The sequence below is a fragment of the Mya arenaria genome, chromosome 5 (genome assembly GCF_026914265.1).
Source record: "Mya arenaria isolate MELC-2E11 chromosome 5, ASM2691426v1".
NCBI lineage: Eukaryota > Metazoa > Mollusca > Bivalvia > Myida > Myidae > Mya > Mya arenaria.
Window position 1 is genome coordinate 57,580,299 of NC_069126.1, and position 20,220 is coordinate 57,600,518.

General features: G+C 34.2%; 1 protein-coding gene across 1 annotated transcript; it reads left to right on the forward strand.

The window, feature by feature from the left end:
* Window positions 1-2,598: 2,598 nt before the first annotated feature.
* Window positions 2,599-19,855, forward strand: LOC128233829 (annexin A6-like). Its single transcript, XM_052947685.1, has 23 exons — window positions 2,599-2,705; window positions 4,077-4,195; window positions 4,458-4,611; window positions 4,804-5,023; window positions 5,424-5,550; window positions 5,799-5,992; window positions 6,283-6,457; window positions 9,000-9,103; window positions 9,560-9,635; window positions 10,191-10,357; window positions 10,765-10,941; window positions 11,454-11,658; window positions 12,208-12,356; window positions 12,497-12,674; window positions 13,077-13,258; window positions 13,783-13,861; window positions 14,428-14,595; window positions 16,380-16,588; window positions 17,191-17,281; window positions 18,031-18,214; window positions 18,541-18,683; window positions 18,946-19,127; window positions 19,563-19,855. The coding sequence occupies exons 2-23, from the start codon at window positions 4,084-4,086 to the stop codon at window positions 19,632-19,634; spliced, it is 3,348 nt and encodes a 1,115-aa protein (XP_052803645.1). The 5' UTR covers window positions 2,599-2,705; window positions 4,077-4,083; the 3' UTR covers window positions 19,635-19,855.
* Window positions 19,856-20,220: the final 365 nt, after the last annotated feature.

Here is a 20,220-nt window from a genome sequence, read left to right on the forward strand (position 1 = left end):
TCCCAAATATTATTCATACCACATTTAATGAATATATTTCGTATATGTTTTATCCATTGAAATTCATTGTTTCTAATTCTATTGTCATACATATATCTACTAAGCATAACATAATAAACAGATACTGGAAGTTTTGTACAGTGTGGGACTATAAGCATTGACCAATAACTGATCATTTGAGTATCAATATCTATTTGCAATGGCTTTACACCGGTTTCGCCATATACCATACAGTTTGGTGTACTGCTTTTAATGTTTAGTACATACTTCAAAAATTTCAACTGTATTTTTTCTAAAATATGATTATTTCCGTAGCCCCACACTTCACATCCATATAATAAAATTGGTTTTACAATTTTCTTAAACAAATCAATCTGTAGGTCAATAGATAGACATAATGTTTTTGCTTTTTTAATAGACTAAACATGGCATTTGTTGCTTGCTTTGCAATATGTTCTTTAGCTTTACAAAATGAACCACTTCTACCAAATATCACTCCTAGATATTTATATTCAGACACTACATCAATATTAGCATTACAAAGGGTGAACTCGTATCTAGGCAATCTACCTCTGGAAAAAAATAAGAATTTTGGATTTTGACGTATTGACTGTGAGTCTATTTTCGTTACAATAATTTTCATAGACATGTAGAGCATTTTGAAAATCGTTAGTACTTTCAGAAATAATAATTGTATCGTCAGCATACAGCAGTACAAACAATTTTAAGAAATCTATTAATCTTTGATCACCGTCGTGTTTTGTAATAATCAAGCCATTTACAACTGTACTATTTTGAAAATAGTCATGTAGATCATTTACAAAAAACGAAAACAATAAGGGGGATAAACTTTCTCCTTGTCTGACCCCTATACAACATGGGAAGTAGTCCGAGCATGTTCCATTTACTCGAACACAACTTTTAGCCTTTTCGTACATATTTTTTACAACATTAAAAAACGTTCCATGCATACAATAGTTATCCAATTTCAACCATAGCAAACTTCTATTAATAGAATCAAATGCAGCTTTCAGATCTATGCACGCACAGAATAGCTTTTTGCGTGAGACATACAGATAATCAATAAACATTTTTAATACGAACATATTATCAACTGTCGACAACGTAGGTCTGAAACTAGCTTGAAATTTACTTATCAGATCATGTTTTTCAACAAATTTCAAAAGTCTATTATTAAGTATCAATGTAAATAACTTCCCGAAGCAACTAAGCAGCGTTATTGGGCGATAATTGGCCGGGTCAGACACGTCTCCTTTATGCTTATATATATGAATAATGATACCAACAGTCCAATCATCTGGAATAATGCCTGTGCTTAACACAATATTGAACAATTTATGATACATATCTTTCATAAGATCAAAAGAAAATTTCAAATATTCATTTACAATTTCGTCTGCACCTGACGCTTTGCTATTTTTCAGTTTCTTAATTGCCATTTCTATTTCTTGAACGGAAATTTCACCATTAAGCATATTGTCATCAATGTTTATATTTGCATTTGTATTATTTATGTTTTGTTCATTACCTTCGCTATCTCCATGAGCATTTGGATCACTGTTGATATTTTTTTAAATAATCATACATTTCGCCTAAAGTTGCATTACAACTATTAGATTTGTTAGAGCTCAAAAATTTCCAAAATTGTTTTGGATTAGATTTGCTCATTTTCTTCAATTTATCTGCATTTGCCTTTTGATAATTTTGTAAGTTTTAGACAATGTGTTTTTATAACTCTTGCTTTTATCTTTAAGATTATTTCTATAAACTTCAGTTTTATGTAATTTGTACAAAAATTCGCTCTATGGAATCTTTTCCGTGAATTTTTACATTCCTTGTTGTACCAAGCTTTATCTTTGTTTAAACATTTCTTTATTGTAGTTTGGCGAGTGCTAAAACTAGCATTTGCACTGTCATGGAATAACTGTCCTATTTCATGGACAATATCATTTATATTGTTAATACTAATATCATTCGTTTGTTACAACGCTTTTAATTCGTTAACAATATAATTGATTTTATCTTTATTATTGGAAAGTGCCTCATGAAGGGTTTATATTTCAAATTTATTGAAATTTGTCGAAAAAATAAAGAAGTTAGAGCAATTTTTCGAAATTTGATCGGAAATCGAAGTGAAATCCACTCTTGAGACGTGAAATTCACTCATGACTGATTTCCAAAGATAAGATAAGATAAGATAAGAAATTTTCGAAAAATTACTATAACTTTTTCATTTTTTGACAAATTACAATAATATTTGAAATATAAACCCTTTATGAGGCACTTTCCAATATGTAAACAATAAATTTTATCTTTTAATCAAAATGAATGGGTTATGAGTGAATTTCACTTCTCCAAAACTGGATTTCACTTCGATTTCCGATCAATTTTCGAAAAATGGCTCTTACTTCTTAATTTTTTGACAAATTTCAATAAAATTTAAAATATAAACCCTTCATGAGGCACTTTCAAATAGGTATACAAAAAATAATAATTATTAATTAAAATGACTGAGTTCTGAGTGGATTTCACGTTTTGAGTGGATTTCCATCCACTGGATTCCTGTATTACCCCGCACCGCGGTTGTGCAGGTGCGCGAGCTCTTCAATGCGGAGGTTTTGTAATGGCATATCTTGACAACAACAAACATCTTGTAAACAATTTTAATTTGAAGATACACACAGGTAAAATGTTATTAAAATATTTTAAATTCATACAATATAATGTGTTGAATTATACCGATCAGTGGATTGTCATAAGAAATAAAGTGTCATTATGGCATATAATTTTGAATTCGCAGACTTTTTACACTGAGTGAGGACTGTTTAAACATGTTTCGACATCAATTTTGATACATAATAAATATTGAATAAATCGAAGAAAGTTTTTTATAACAACAATTGAGAGTACCAATTGTTCATAATTGACATATTACTCACGAGAAAAAAAAGATATTTCTAAAATCGTTAAAACAAATAATGACATCTTCATTTATCAGGGTCATATTGATTTACAATTGTGTTAGGATAATGCTCATGCGTTTTTTTTCTTAATATATGTGGCAACTATGGAAGCATTAAGTCGACTTCCAAATGTCCACTTAACGTCATCAATAATGTTTATCAAATAAATATGAAATAACAAAATTGGTGTATTTAAATAGGACAACATACTTCTTCAGTTATAATTATGTCTTTTAAACAACATGTTTCACTGCAAAAAAATTCTATAAGCATAAAATGAGGTTTTACATAAGCAGTTTGACCCAAGTTTATTAAATAACCCACTGTCTAATAACGCTGAGTATCATATCATATCATTATTAAACTAATTTGATATGAGAACCGGTACTCAGTCTTACTTACAGTCTAAGGCTTTTTATATATACATCTTGCTAGCACTTTCTTACCAAACAATAGTCTCCAAAAGTTTTATACCTTAAAAATAACACCATTCATGAAATCACACACAAAATAACCACTAACTGTGTCATGAAGACAATAGTACATTCACATATTTTTTTATGAGTGTGTGTACATGTATATTTATGGAGAACTTTTGCCAGGAAAACATTCCTCGGAGTATGCTGCATACTCCGAAGAATGTTGTCAGGGCAAATGTTCTCCATAAATTGCAGTTTCATATATGTAACCAGTATAAAGGAAAATATATTTATACATTAAGTTATACTGCACTTTTATAGATGTGAATTTTCTGGCCATTTCTTTCTCTTTTTAACAATGTTAGTGCTGAAAATGACATTAAAACCATGTATCAGTGTGTTTTGTTGTAATCCTCAGGTTATATATATATAACATCAATGACATTGAGAGCGCTGTGCTTTTTCTGGAACTGTCATATATATACATGTGTATTTTCTAATGCCATCATTAAATTGCATGTGTTTTTAACTCTTAATCTGTGTAGAACTTAATGTAGCAGTCCCATAACATTGACAGCTCAAGATTTATAAACATGTATTCACATTATTTATATGAGGTTATACTGACCAGTATTATCTGTTTTATTTATCATTATATATATTCTTTTTTCAGAGAAGTCATGCCTAGTGCTGGGGCAGTTTGTCCCCCTACCGTCACCCCTCTTCGGAGGCCCATATACGGCCAGTCATCAACACATGTTGACACCTCAACACTCATAGAAATAGTCTGTGGTACGTCTTTTAATGCATACAGGTGTTGATGTAACACTATTTGTTTTTGATATTTTAAAAATACTAAAAATATTGGAAATTAAGAGCTGGTTAATCATAAGAATAAAAGTGAATACTAAAGTATATATGGGTAATACATTTAATCTTCATTACTTAAAGCTCACTAAAACAAGCATTAAACTTGCAATTGAGATTTAAAAAACAAAAACAAATGCCAATTATTTAACAAATTTCAAGATCATGTTTGATATTTTCTTTTCAGAAACACCACATACGAAAATATACTTCACAGCAGATGGAGCCAAGCCTAATCCACGTCAACGTAAAATTGGTGGGCGCGTTGTTACTCACAGATACACAGACCCATTTACTCTGAAAGATGGAAAAAGAGTTTTAAAAGCCATTGCTGTTTCCAGGTTGGTAAAAAAACTGTCTGTCAAGTTATGATCCAAATCCTCCTAATTTCAAGTTAGGTGATGAAAAAATTAGATTTAATTATTACCATACATCATGAATAAAGTATAACCATATTACCATACCATTCAGGCATTGTGTCATACCATTATGTTACACATTACCTGTGTTTTTAATCAACCATCCATTTGCAGAGATGGGAGAGAGAGTGATGTGATCACACGAACATACAATGTAGATGACATTGGCAAGATCAACGCAAGCCCCATCCCTGTCACCTCAACTTCTGCATCATCTTCATCTGACCATGATTCCTCTGACATGTATGACTCTGATGGCTGGGGGCTAACAGATTCCACTCTAAGAAGCAGCAATTCCAGCAAATCCAGCAAGAAAAGCAAACCCAAGAAAAAGGTAAACAAGGGTCATCAGTGTGTGTATACCACAGGATAAATTGTCATGGTCATCATCTCAAACAATTGTTGATTAACATAAAAACTAATGATTTTGTTTGTATCATATAGTGAATTTTGAGAGCAGAATAGTAACTCTGTAGAGCATGCAGCTTCTATTTTCAAGCCACATGTAATCTTTTTCTCTTTAACTCTGCGTTAGATAAATCTATGTGTAAGGCTGTTCTACAGAAACTGTTGTTCATAGTAATAAAATGAACACTTCACTGTTCTGAATCTGACTTTACTTTCAAATTTGAATGTTCAATTCATTATAGAGAACCAGGTAAGAATCTTGGTTCAAATTGCTGTTTATGCTCTGATTACACAACTTAAATTTAACTGCTTTACAATTTTTTCAGAGCAAATCGCCCACACGCACTCTACGTTCAAGGTCAAGATCAAAGTCACCCGGTCGAGCACCGAAAGAAGCTTGGGCGAGTGCTGGGATTACGCAGTCATTAAACTCAGGGGCATTTGGAGAGAATAGTATGTGGCCATACAAATCATCTTCCCGGATTCAAATTCAGGAATGAAATATTACATATATATTTAATATTCTTGTGTTTAGGTACATTATGCAAGACATATAAAAAAGACTGTTAAGACGTTTTGATAATTTCTCTATAAGTACTATATTATGAACATTCTTACATGCAATATCATAAAAACAGTGTGCTAAATATTTATGTAATTAGTAGAATATATTTATTTGTACTGTTTTATCTGTATTCCAGCACATCCAAACCCGCCAATTCCTGATGGTCCCTTTAACCCGACCAACTACTCAGGGACTCAGATAAATGTGTGGGGAGGTGCCCCACCCCCTTTCGTGCAGGGTGGGACACCCGGGGCCGTAAATTTTGGTCAGCCTAACCTGTGCAACCCATACACAACACAGTATGGCTACCTCACTGAAAACATGGTCCAGGTTAGTGAGAAAATTTCTTTATTTCACCTGGGAGAAATGGGTAAAAAACACAGTAAAATAGGCCCATCTGGCTTTTCTATAAAGTTTGATAAGATATGTATATGTTTACTGTATTTTCAAACAGGTACAGAATCAGACTGTACATTGTTACCTGATTATTTTTGAATTGTTGATATGGTTTATATTTCAGGGTTGATTTAGAAAGGAAATTTAATTGTTTATAATACAAAAATATTAGTAACATTTATTACTATAGAGTCATATATGATTATAGTCATTCTTTTTTAAAGAATTGCAACCCAAACACCAAACATGTGACAGTTGGCGACCTGAAAAACATGATGCGAAGTCGTCAGCCTCCGCCCCAGCCTGCAGTTGAGGCCCCTCCTCCACCTCCAGAGCCTCAGAAAATTGAGGTGCCCGTGTGGAAGGATCCCCCACTGAACCCTGTCAGCCCCGGAGGAGGTAGGGTCACATGGGCTGATATGTCCCGCCTAATGATAGGAGGCAGGCCTGGTAGAAATGTACTTGGTCAAAATAATGATGACTTTGTATTTAAGTGGTGAATTGAATTGTCAAGATGATTTCAATTCTAAATCTGTTATAAGTTGCTCATTAGGTGCATTAAAAAGGCCTGAAATGTTCAAATCTGTATCAATTTTCCCGAAGGATTTTTTTCAGCTTACATATTCAGAATTTTTGAAGTGTAGAGCTTTTGAAATGTTTGATTGTTTGTGTACGCAAGTTTTAGGCATGCAGATAGTTCATTTCATTTTAATTTCTTTTTGCATGGAAACTGCATGTATTTTTTTCTTTTTAGTTCAAGTAAGTGTCATATAGCCCTGCAAGTAGATTTTAATGTGTTTGTCATATTTTTATATACAAAATCATTTTAACGTTTCATAAATAATGACATGAATAAATGACTTATTCAAAACTAGCATTGGAAGGCATTATCTCATCCTGTATTGTTACTTGTTAAAAGTTTAATATTAACATTATATTAATTTATATTTATATGGTGTTATATTTACATTTAATATATTTTATTGCATAATACTTATTGTTATTTATTTACATGTATTTTTGTTGTCTGGCTGTTATTTACCTTGTAAAAAAATTATGTAACCAAATAACGTTTTTTCAATTTACCGGTAATGGATTTTTTATTATTTATCATTTTGTTCATGTATTGCAATTAGCGACTGTTCATGTTTGTCAAATTAGGGCTAACAATCAAAATCATGTTCAAATCTTGTTATCTCATCCATTAAATACTGTGTTTGCTCATCTCTGAAGTACAATTTGCTCACTGTAAAAGTAGAAGAGTCAATAAAGTTTGAAACAATATTGTTTTGTCTTGCTGCTAAATCACAGAATCAGGCAATACATCAGAGATAATGCAGACACAGTATTTGTGAGCCTTAGCCTGGTATTGCTTATTAGTAATTCCTTGACATTTTCTAACATCAGTCCGATTGAAATCAATAGTTAATAAAAAATGTGTAGAAGCTAAAATGTGTAAAAAGTGTAAACAATAACTAACACCAGTAAGTCAGAATGATAAACAAAACAGCCTGGGAACATAACGCCAACCTTCCTCTGTTTTTGTCAGTTGAACAAGGGACATTATTTGACATTTGATAGAGCCAGAGTTATGGGCCTTGCTGTATACATGTGTCTATTGTCTCTGGCAACATGTGTACCCTACTCTTTTTTTGAATATATTGAAGCAGAACATATTTAATCTGTGGCCAATGGTGAAGTTTTTTACATGATGCTGCAGTAAATAATGTCAAGGACACCAAAGTTATGACAACTCCAAAAACTTTTGTTTGAAATAGACCAGATAAAAATGAATCAAACAAATGGATCAATATTGTCAAACTAAACACAATGGCTGCATGTAATGTTGAGTTTATTGCTGTCAGTATGTTCTTGTTTCATTCACTAGGTAACTACACGGCTTATTACCTTATACAGTTTCTCATATATTGACATGTCATGCCCTTTTACTGTAAATAGGACTGTACCTTGTCTGGGCCACCTCTAAACACATCATTAACAGATTACCTGAAAACTTGACTTGAATGTTGACCAAGATAGTGGCATACAAGTCCCAGGATTGTACCTCTAAGGTCACACTTAAATGCTAAATGTCAAAATGAGTTCTGTTGATAGGACTCAGGTCCAGACTAAACATTGCACTGGCAGTATCTTTACCATGCATTATAGGATTTTCATGAAACTTGTTATGAATTCACAATGATTAGGTGACTTGTGGTGCTCAAGACCCAGGTTTGTACCTCAAAGATCAAGGTCACGCTTAGAGGTCAATTTTCCTTCAAGGTTGAAGTGATTACTGTTTATAGGACTGTAGCTTCTCCAGGCATCATCTTTACAATGTATTATAGCATTTTTAACCTCAAAGGTCAAGGTCACTGATGTCAAAATGAGTTGTTATTAGGACTATACACTGCTTTCTGCATTCTTACCATACATGATAGGAACCTCAAGTAGACTCAGGCCTGTAGCTCAAAGGTTAAGGTCTCACTTACAGGTCAAAATGAGTTGGGTTCTTAGGCCAGTGACTTGAAATTGACAAAAATTGAAGTTTGAGATATTTCTTAATTTAGTTAAAAATTATTCTGACCTTCACCTTTAAATTAGAGGTGCACATCTAGATGCAAAAGAGATGCACCTCTATTTTATGTGTAGCAACTAGTAGAATATAACCAATCAGTATGTCATATAAACATCATAATTACAGTGTCTGCTATCTATTGAACTCAAATGTGATTTCGATGGCTGGACATGTTGCTTAACACAACAATCATCTTCAGGTGACTACAAGGGGAACCTTCCTTATATCTACGCACATCTCATCGACTTTGCCAACAACCATAAGGACTTTGACATGCAATATCCAAACCAAATATCTGCAAAATGTAGGAATTCTCTATGTGATTTAAGTATAGTCACTAACAGACACACAATTCATCTTCAGGTGACTACAAGGGGAACCTTCTCCATATCTACGCACATCTCATCGACTTTGCCAACAACCATAAGGACTTCAGACACCCAATATCCGAACCAAAGATGGGCAAGGTTTGTTGCCTTTTCTTATTGTGTCATACTCATTCTACAGCAGCCAATGTATACAATATAAGTCATCTTTTGGTAAGTGTGCTCATAAAGGCATTTTGATTGGTCAACACTAATTATTATATACATATTGATCAATCAAATAATATTTTAGCTTACTTAATCCAAACCAAAAAGTAAACCAGTTCTATACACTTGGCTGCTGGTGATTTAAAAATAGTTACTCAGTATGAATACCTTTGTAGTTATTTGAGTAATTACATGAGTTTTGGCATTGCCACAATATTTGCTGACAATTTTTGTAAGTATTATGCTTAAAATTTGCGAAGTACCATAGCCATTCTTTCGCCTAATTGAACTCTGAAGATGGTTTTGATTTTTTTTAGTTTAAAGATATATGTTTCTTTATACTGACTGTGAGAAGATAATGCAATAATGCATGTTTAATTATCTTGTCAGGTTTTGGAAGCCAACTTCAAAGATGAGCAGGACTGCTATGAGCTTAGACTTGTTGTTGCAAAACCAGGAATACCACGTGAGTTATTGTCATGGGGCTGTAAGGATGGTTCTGGTTAACAAAATAAATTCCCAGATGTAACCTTGTTTTTGGGGTAAACTGCATTTCAATAAAAAGACCTTAAGTACATGTATCAAATAGATTGTGCTGTAACTTAACGGGTGTTCCTTAGCACACTTAAGCAGTGTATTAGGTTGACGTCTAAGACATCATATTGAAATTTGGCTCTGCATATTCAAATGCTCCTGCTCTCCACCATGATATCTTGAGATTTTAATCTGTGTGTATGAATGTTTGGTTGGTGCCCAGCACCAAGCCGGGCAAGTATGTTTCCCCCACAACACAAAACCAAAGTCTTGAATAGCATCATTATTTTACCAACAAGAATGAAAAATGTAATCTTGTTACGACTTGTTAAAAACAAGATAAAAAAATATATGTTTACTATTGTTTAACAATGAACATGTTAGTATGAAAAATAATGCTAGGAAGCTTGTTTATTTCATTGTTTTTATTGTTATGTGCATTATGATTACATGGAACTTTTTTTACTGACCATCTCTTGCCTTACAGGAGGGTCTGTTCGTAAACCCCCAAAGGTTGAGAAGAAGAAGAAAGTTGAGCCACCTAAGCCCAAGAAGGAAGAAAAGAAAAAAGAAGAGCCCCCAAAACCAAAGCCCAAGAAACCTCCAACACCGGAGAAGGACCCATTCTTTGCTATGGAGACGGAGAACTTGAACGTAAGATACCTTGCGTTTATACTTATACATGCAATGCTTTATAATGTTGAAAATAACTGTAATAAGGTATAAAATGCTCTTGTAGAAACAGTCCCAAGATCCAATTATCAATCTGTATTATAATACAGTCATTGACATAGAAACCATTTCAAAGATTTATATAAACTCGCCTCAAATGTCTAGAATTATAGTTAGATGCATAGGTTCTCCACAAGGGAATAAAGGGATGTTTAAAGCCCAGTTCCTTTAAATAGCAGGTTAATTTTGTCTTACATTACAGGGCACATCGAAGTTTAATGCTGAGCAGGAGGCAGAAGTTCTCCACAAGTCCATGATGAAATGATTATAAATGAAAAACACTGCTAAGACCTATCCCAGTAAATAATCATGATGTTTTTGTCTTACAGCAAGAGGGCACAGTTAAGGCGTATGCTAAGTTTAACGCTGAGCAGGATGCGGAGGTTCTCCACAAGGCAATGAAGGGTTTGGGTACTGACGAGGAGGCTATCATAAATGTTGTCTGCTACCGCTCCAACACTCAGAGACAAGAGATCGTCTCCACATACAAGACCATGTTTGGAAAGGTGAGTCATTTCATCATTGACTAATGTCAGGGTTACTCTTGATTTGCTTTGTTTATTGTTAATGCCAAATATCAGCTGCGTTTCCCTTCTCACTGAAAAGTGCACTAATGGTCTGAACTCATTGAGCAGTGTGTTAGAAAAGGCAAAATGTGTACAGAAAGCAGAAAAATCATTTATGAGTAAAATAAATATGCTCTTACTTTCCAAAATTTGGGACTTACTGCGCTTATTTTTCAAATTGGAAAGGCACAGGCAGTAAAAATTTAAAAAATCGTATTTCATTCAGCAAATTTACTCGCTTAAATTTCATTTTATATACCAAACATAGATTATAAAGATATTTTCTATAACTTTAGCCTGTTAAAAACAATTACAGATCTGGATCCTGTTTAAAAAAATTTTAGTAGTTATTAGCGTTATAGTAGTAGACTATCTAGAAAGATGATAAAAACAGCATTTAAAAAAAAAGTTTTCATCCAAACAACAAACCTTTCTTTCTGAACATTTTCCAGGATTTGATAGAGGATGTGAAGGGAGACCTGAGTGGTCATTTTCTGGACACAATTAAGGCCCTTCTGATGGCTCCGGCTGAGTATGATGCCTACCAGCTGAGAAAGGCCATGAAGGGCCTCGGAACGGACGAAGATGTGCTCATTGAGGTCCTCTGTACACGGTCTAATGCCCAGCTCAAGGAGGTGATACGGGTGTACAAAGAAAGTGAGTTCAAGTACTAGAAATGTATTTACCCTAAATTTTTTAGAATAAGTATATAGGCTATTCCATTTACAGTTTTAAACACATAACCCCCAGGGGCAAGGCACTTTTAAAATATACCACCCCCCTACAGAAGCAAATTTACCCTTTCAGGGTCCAAATTAGCAAAAAAAGACACCCACCTGTACACTATTTAAATAATTGCCTTCCCCATGGGGGTTATATGTTTTATTGGAATAGCCCTAAGGAAGCATTATTATTGTTCATAGAAATATGTTTTAATTACCTTCATCTAGATTTAAAATATCCTTGAAAATCAGGTTTTTAAGTGTCTTTAAATATTTGAAAATAATGAGTATCAAAATTAATTGACTGTTTGCATGACTTGTAAACTTTCAGTTGCAAAACTTAGAAGTAGTGTTTTGACATTGTTTGTGTCAATACTTAAAGACATTATGTCAGACACACTTAACACACTCCTTGTCCAGCCAAACAGTATTGATTTAAGTATAGCACTAGCAGTACTTAACTTTTTGTCCATCTTTTTTGCAGAGTTTAACCGTGATTTGGAGAAAGATATTATATCGGACACGTCTGGCCACTTCAAGAAACTCCTTGTCTCTCTGGTACAGGCTAACAGGAGTGATAGTAGTGAGGTTGACCGAAACAAGGCGAAACAAGATGCTAAAGACCTGTACCAGGTAGGTAGTTATTGCCTGGATGTTAGTATTGGAAATTGATAGCTTGGTTAATAATTTGTATTAAAATGTTAACAAGTATCAAGGAGATCAACGAAAAAATAGAAGGTATAGTTTGATGTGAAAAAAAAAATGTTTTTAAGGCAGGAGAGAAAAAGTGGGGAACAGACGAGTCCAAGTTCAACACCATTCTTGTGACACGCAGCTACCCTCAGTTAAGGGCAACTTTCGAGGAATACAAGAATGTTTCAAAGAAAGAGATCGAGGAAGCACTTAAGAGCGAGATGTCTGGAGACCTGTTACGAGGGATGCTTACTGTGGGTAGGTGCCCTGACTGGTTTACGGAAATCTTTATTTTCTCCTGATAACACCTTCCTCTCCTTTCAGCATTGGTTAGACATTCTATATTTATATTTCACTTAGTGTGATCTGACATTTAGTTTACAATTGTGTATGAATTTTAATTTATTTCGGTGTTTTGAAAAATTCAGCCTTAAGTGTTAATCTGGCATTTTCATAACATTAGAATTGAGCAAAACTCTTATGTGATACTTGCAAGTACTTGCAAAGATACTGAGATAAGTTTCTAGATATATTTGAGAGAAACTCTTGTAATGAAAAAATAAATTGCAATTGATCTCAATACAACACTGGTAAAAAGATGTGGATAATTAAGCATTATTATATTGCAATTATATAGATGATCAAGCAAATACTTTTTAGTGAGATGTGTGAAGAACAAGTTCAGCCACTTTGCGCGACAGCTCCAGAAGACAATGAAAGGGATCGGCACAGACGACGATACACTCGTGCGCGTGGTCGTATCTCGGTGTGAGATTGACATGGTGCAAATTAAGGGAGAATTCCAGACACTCACCAGTCAGACATTGGAACAGTACATAGCTGTAGGTGTTTATGATCTTCTTACTGAGTGTGAGAGAGGTACTGGTGTCTTACCCTCACCTAGGGTGAAAGTGGGCTAGTGGTACTCAAAATGTGAAAACTAGTCATCACCATTTAGCTTAAAAACATCTGTATAATCAATTGTCATATAACCTTTTCTGTAACTGTTTTCAATTTTAAATGCATTTAAATGTCCCTGAATAAAAACTGTTTATAACTGAGATATCATAACTGTTAGATCTGATGTGTCATTTGAGAAAATCTTTTTTTGAAATAATTGATTGTATGCTTATTTTTGTGTAAAAAGTTTTGTTGTTAAATAAAATAACAACCCAGTAAATCAGGTTATGAGCGCTTGGGTCCTAGATTGTCCTGTACTCAACTCAGCATGATACTCATTGTATTACATACTACTGTTTCAACAAACATAACATGAACACCAAGCTATAGGACAATAAATCATGTGTGCTAGGAAGTTCTTGTGTTATAAAACTGCTTTAAATGTAAAACTGAATGTGTTTTCTAGGATGACATATCAGGTGACTACCGGGATGCCATTCTTGCACTGGTTGTTGGTGGAGACCCCCCAGACACTTCTTCTAAATGTAAGTTGCTACTGTATGTAAAGGAAACTGCAACTCAGATGTTTTCATTGTTTAAAACAGTAAAGTGACTTGATAAAAACATCAAAATCTATGATGTAAATGTCAGTCAAGGTCAAAATCTATGATGTAAATGTCAGTCAAGGTCAAAATCTATGATGTAAATGTCAGTCAAGGTCAAAATCTATGATGTAAATGTCAGTCAAGGTCAAAATCTGTGATGTAAATGTCAGTCAAGGTCAAAAGCAAATCCACATTGTTTCACGCCAAGAATGAGTTACCTCCCTTGTTGAAATTTCGGAACAAATGTCATCTAAGTGTATCAGCTACAAATAAAGTTGTGACTGTACACCCTGTGCATAGTGAAAAGTTCATTACATGATTCAGGTTTTTCTAACAGTACTTTGTCATAGTCATTATTAGATGATGCTGTTTGCACTTAATTAAGCATTTGACAGTGGATCATATAATTATTTAAAACGATATTTTCCGCAAACAGCCTGAACATTTTTTTAATGCCTCTTTAAATTTAACTTTTTAACAATAAACAAACCTCCAACTTTCAACAGCTGGCCAGGGTTTTGTTGAGGCAGTGAAGCAGAAGACCGAGGAAGAATTAGATGAAGATATACGTATGGAGTCTGAGCCCCCACAAGAAGACCCCACACTTGTTCCGGCAGAAAATTTTAATGCAGAGACTGATTGTGATGTCCTCAAGAAGGCAATGAAAGGATGGGGTGAGTGCAAGTGGATTTGTCTGAAACAGTTGAATTGGGTGGTGGTCTTGTGTCAAGAGGTATTGGGTTCGAGCCCTGCCAGCAGCATACATGCCATATTTTCTGGAGACCATTCAGGGGGATTTGTTCAAAAGGCTGAAAAGTCAGGGGGATTTGGGTTGTATTCAGGGGGATTTTTTAGCAGGTCTAAGTTGGCGAAATTTTAAAGTATTTTTAGACGCAAGTACGAAAAAATGTATTCACATATAGTTTGCTTTGAAAACCTCTTAACTTTTTCATTATACAGAATTATTTTATGTCATGATTTATCATATTCTTATGATACACTGTCATGTCATACTGTAATGCACTTGCAGAACAAAATATGTCATGGGAAAAATATGTTTTCGAGACAATTAAATTAAATTTACCTTCCTCCAAAGTCTTTTTAAAAAATTGTGCTTAATTTTATCAGCTTAAAGACTTTCAGACAATAAGAGAATAGAATAAATATTATTGATTTCTTTCTTCCAAAATAGTAATATTTCTTTGCCTTTGGTAATTACTACAAATGAATTGATCACTTGTTGTAAAAGTTTCCTTTTGGCATTTCACCCTTGAGGAGTTGTTAGTTGTCTCTTTACATTCGGTTTCACTCACATACTGTGGTTTCACTTACTTTGTCATGATTGCCTGATGTAAAATTTCTAAAATAATTTTTTATTTTTTTTTATTTAAATTCCGGGGGATTTTTATCTCCCGCCGGGAGATCGGGGGATGGATCGAAATTCCGGGGGATTTTCCCCCCCCCGCCGGGGGATATGGCATGTATGCAGCAGTAAGATCTCTTAGCCCCTCAAACACACTAGTATTGGTATCTACCCACAAAACAGACGACAAAGTGATTCATATCAAAGCTTGTGGCTGTATTCACAACCAAGCAAAGATAAATTAGTTCAAATAAACAGTTAAATAGATTAGGTCCGTGTCTATTTGAGAAGCAATTCAGGAAGCAACTTCAGTTTGAGTTTTGCAGTAAGATCTTTGAATGGACAGACAACTGAGAGTAGAGACTGACTGTGAGGTACTATATGAGATTATGATGGGATGATATGAGTGACATTTAAGGGGTAGAATACTGTCAAATTAGGAAAAGATCTGGGACCATTATGATAACAGAGCCAGTCTTTGTACCTACAAAGAATTTCAGTGGACAATAAACTATTTAGGAAGGGAAATATCTTGTTTATTTCATACAAATTGTTGTGTTGAAAAATCATGTTTAAAAAAACAACTCCTAAATGATTTCAAATAAGGCAGTTATTTTGGGAAACGCAAATGAGCGATTCAATGGAATGTAAGATTTGAGTTTTAAAAAAATCAATAATAACTCTGCAGCCCTTTTATAACTCGTAATGTTTAAATGTACAATTTTCTCATTAAAAACATGGGTTTCATACTGATGTATTGGATCTACTTCCCAAGACAGATAAGCCTTCATCAGTGGTCTTCAAGGTTGTTCGGTTAGCGCGTGGTTAGGGTACGCCCTTCATAAAAAGGCTTCTCAGGCTTGATTGATGTTACTAGTTTGGTTTGGGCATTCTCGTAGCAGAGTGTTGATGCTATGTTTACCATTTATCATTATCAAACCTCTGATGAATGCGAATGGGTTTGGGATTATGGTGGGTTTTTACAGTTTACCTTACAAAGGGAGATAACACTCTTGCGTAACAATATGGCAATAAGAGGGGCCTACCATCATTTTTTACAAGCTTCTTAACAATTGTTGTTCTTCAATGTTTCAGGCACTGACGAGGCTGCCATCATCAAGGTCCTGGGTTACCGATCAAACGAACAAATGCAGCAAGTCGTAAGCTCATACAAGACCATGTTCGGTAAAGATCTGATTGCCGAACTAAAGAGCGAGATTAGCGGAGGATTTGAGAAACTTGCTGTGGGCTTGTGTATGTCATCGGCTGATTTTGATGCCATGAATTTGCATAAGGCTATCTCTGTAAGTATGAAAGAAGTTTGTTTCTATTTTAACTAGGTAGTACAATTCATTAATTTTATTTATAGGTTAGAAACTATCCATGCCTGTCACATTTGTGTTTGGTTTTTTTCAAATTCAGGTGCAATTTCATTTTAGGATTAAATAAATATTGTTCTATTCAAGCTTTTTGCCGATTATTTTTATTCATGTGATTTTGAAATGCCAATCAGCTAATCCTATAAGCAGTAATGGTAAATTGGGCAGCGTTGAAACGAAACTTGTCAACATTTTAATGTGTATGTTTTCCTCTTAACGTGAATCAAAGATACTTTGATATTTAGTTAAAATTTGTGTTCACAAGTTTCGTTATCACATAATAAGTTTGGTCACTCAATGCATTTAAGAGGCCTGATTCAAACTGTTATTTATTTTTTCATTATTCCTGAAAACATACAAATAAGCTTGCCTCAGCCCAGAATGCCATTTAGTAATAAGCTTCACAGGCTGACATACTTAATAGTAAAAAAGTTCAATTCATTACTCAAATATATAATTTTGTAGAAAAGTTATGAACTCATATTTCCAATAAAGACTACATTAATGACATTATTGTTTTATTATAGGGTTTGGGGACGGATGAGGATGTACTAACCGAGATTATCTGCACAAGATCAAACAAACAACTAACTGACATCAAGGCTGCCTATAAAGCCAGTAAGTTTATTATAAAGCCTGTAAGTTTATTGTGAATGTGTTTGACTGCTTAGATAGACTGGTGTTAGAATTTACGCTAATCAAGTCAATTTCCAGACTGAAAACGAAGGGATTTCTTGACACAGAATTTAGAAAACATTAGTTCTTTATACAATTTTCAAGTTAGGGATTTCCATTTTAAACTTACTGTGCATCCTAAAATCATAAGCCTTTATAAATAAGGTTTTAAATTTTTGGCTTCATGACCACAATTCCCCAGTAAAAAAGCACCAAAATATCACTAATATGCTTTTTGTTTTGCCCTGTAAAATATTTATGAATTGAAAATTAAATTTCATTATTCTATCTTTTGTTTGTTATTGAGAATGAGATAAACTAATTGAAATTAATACATTACTTTTGTGCATCTATCAAGTGCAATTCTATATTGTGCCCCTCAAGTCCATTTAGAAATATATAAAAGCTGCATTATCAATTTGATAGTTGAAACTTATTTCTTTAAGCTTGATAGTGACGAAAGCTGATAGCTTACAGAATCACTCTCAAGTCTGTTTCCTGGATGGAAACCAGTCCTGGTGTCCATTTTGAGAGGCCGCGTGAAAGTACCTCTGTTGAGGATCGAACCTACAATCTCTTGGGTGAGAGATGGACACCTATACCACGAGACCAATCCCACCACTTAATCAATTTAATATCAGATTAATCAAAGCAATAACAACCTCAATATCAATATTACTTTTCTTTAACAGAATACAATGTAGAGCTGGAGAAGGACGTGATAGGTGACACATCAGGTGACTACAAGCGTATATTGGTGGCGTGTCTGCAGGCCAACAGGCCGGAGGGACTGGAGTTTGATAGGACGAAGGCCAAACAGGATGCCCAGGCACTGTTCGATGCTGGGGAGAAGAAGTGGGGCACGGATGAATCAAGGTAAGAATTTTTATCATTGTTTGTAAAGAAAGCTGTGACAAGTTTTCTTTTGTGCATTTGTTGCCATGGGTATGTGTATAACTGATCGGTTACAAGTTAAATAGAGTACTAACTACCGTTGTTTAAATTTTTCAAAGAACCACACTGCTAGGATTGGTGGGAAAGAAGCCTTATTTGTATTGACCATTAGCAGTAGGCATTACACATATATCAACGTAATCTTCATTTTTTTCCAAGATGTTTTACCTTCACTTAGTAAAGATAACGTTGGCAATAAATAAAGTGCCCTACATATTCTATATTATAACCTCCATTTCCCTTGCCAGATTCAATGTGATTCTAGCATCAAGAAGCTACCCACAACTGCGTGCCACATTCCAGGAATACGCCAAGATTGCCAACAAAGACATTGAAGATACGATAAAGAGTGAGATGTCAGGAGATCTGAAGAAGAGCATGTTGTCTATAGGTTAGTGAAATCTTACAAAAGCAAAATTGATCGGTTACGGTTAGGTTCTATGTCTGTTTTGTGAATAAAATATGTCAAGTTGTGTGAGTAATTTTTCAAGGAAGATCGAGTCATGCAAGATCTTTATTTTAGCCTTACTAAAAAGGTTTTTCAAGATTTTCACATGAAACTTGGTACATGTGTGACATTTTATTCAACAGGTCTGTACCTTTGTTGTATTAGTTATGTTACACTCAACATGCATGAAACCATCATTTTTCAGTTCGCTGCATCAGGAGCAAGGCAGGCCACTTTGCTAACGAGCTTCACAAGTCTATGAAGGGTCTGGGCACAGACGACGACACTCTGTGCCGCGTTGTTGCCTCACGGGCCTCCGTTGACATGGTGCAGATCAAACAGGAATTCCAGAAAATGTTTAAACAGACCCTTGGCATGTTTATTGCTGTAAGTACATTAGAATCAGGTTTTTGTTTTATGTTATGTTAGTTTATAATTGTATCCTGTCACAGGGTTTTTAGTATGAAGTAAGAAACATAGATTTGGAAACTCACTGAAAAGAAAAATTCTCTCCTGCACTCCCAATCATTAATTTTATATATTACTTAAAAGTATGGTGATAAACACATTGGTGAAAATTCCTGATGCAGCACATGAATTTCAGTAAAGGTTTACAACATAGACTTGTTGAATGCATGTTCATCAAGGTTTATGAGCATCAGAGGCTACTAATACAAATGTACACGATCTCCCTATAATACGATATTGCTTAACTAACATGTATCTCATATTTTCTTTCTGTAATAATTTTTGAATGTTGCCCTTTCACATGTACAAAGGTCAATTAAAGTTTTGAATAATGATAAATGTATATATATCCAGGATGACTTATCTGGTGATTACAAGAAGTTGGCGTTGGCGCTCATTCGGGAAGAAAGTGCTGGCGGGAAGTAATAGATAGATCTGCAGAGAATATAGCTGATATTACCCCATTGCTTTAATTCTTTTAGGAACTATTTACAATTAGATATAGCATTTTCATTTGCTATTGAAGTTGGTAATAATGTAAAATATTGAAATGAATTTGGAGCAGATATCAAGTGAGTGGATTTAGTTTGTCTCCAATGTTTATTCAACTTGCATTTACTGGTTATGAAAAAAGCTACCAGGACCATTGCTTTTATAACTTGTACATGTATTTTATTTTGGAAGTGGATACCTGTAACTAGCTTGCAGTTTAAATTGATAATCTTATTTAGAATTAAGTTGAACATATATTAAAATCTGTTCTTCAGCATTTAGTTTACACTTGATATTAAATTGACACATTACGAAAATGACAAGCATTATTACCGGATAGTAAACAGCATTGTCACACAATATGTTTCAATCAGTAACTGACTGGACTTACAGTTGTACACAGTGGTTTTGGGATGACGTTCATTTAAAAGGCCTAACTTAAAAGGGTTGTTTAATTTTTTATTGATAATTATAATGATGATTTGTTTACATAAGGCAAACAACTACTTGAATAAACAAG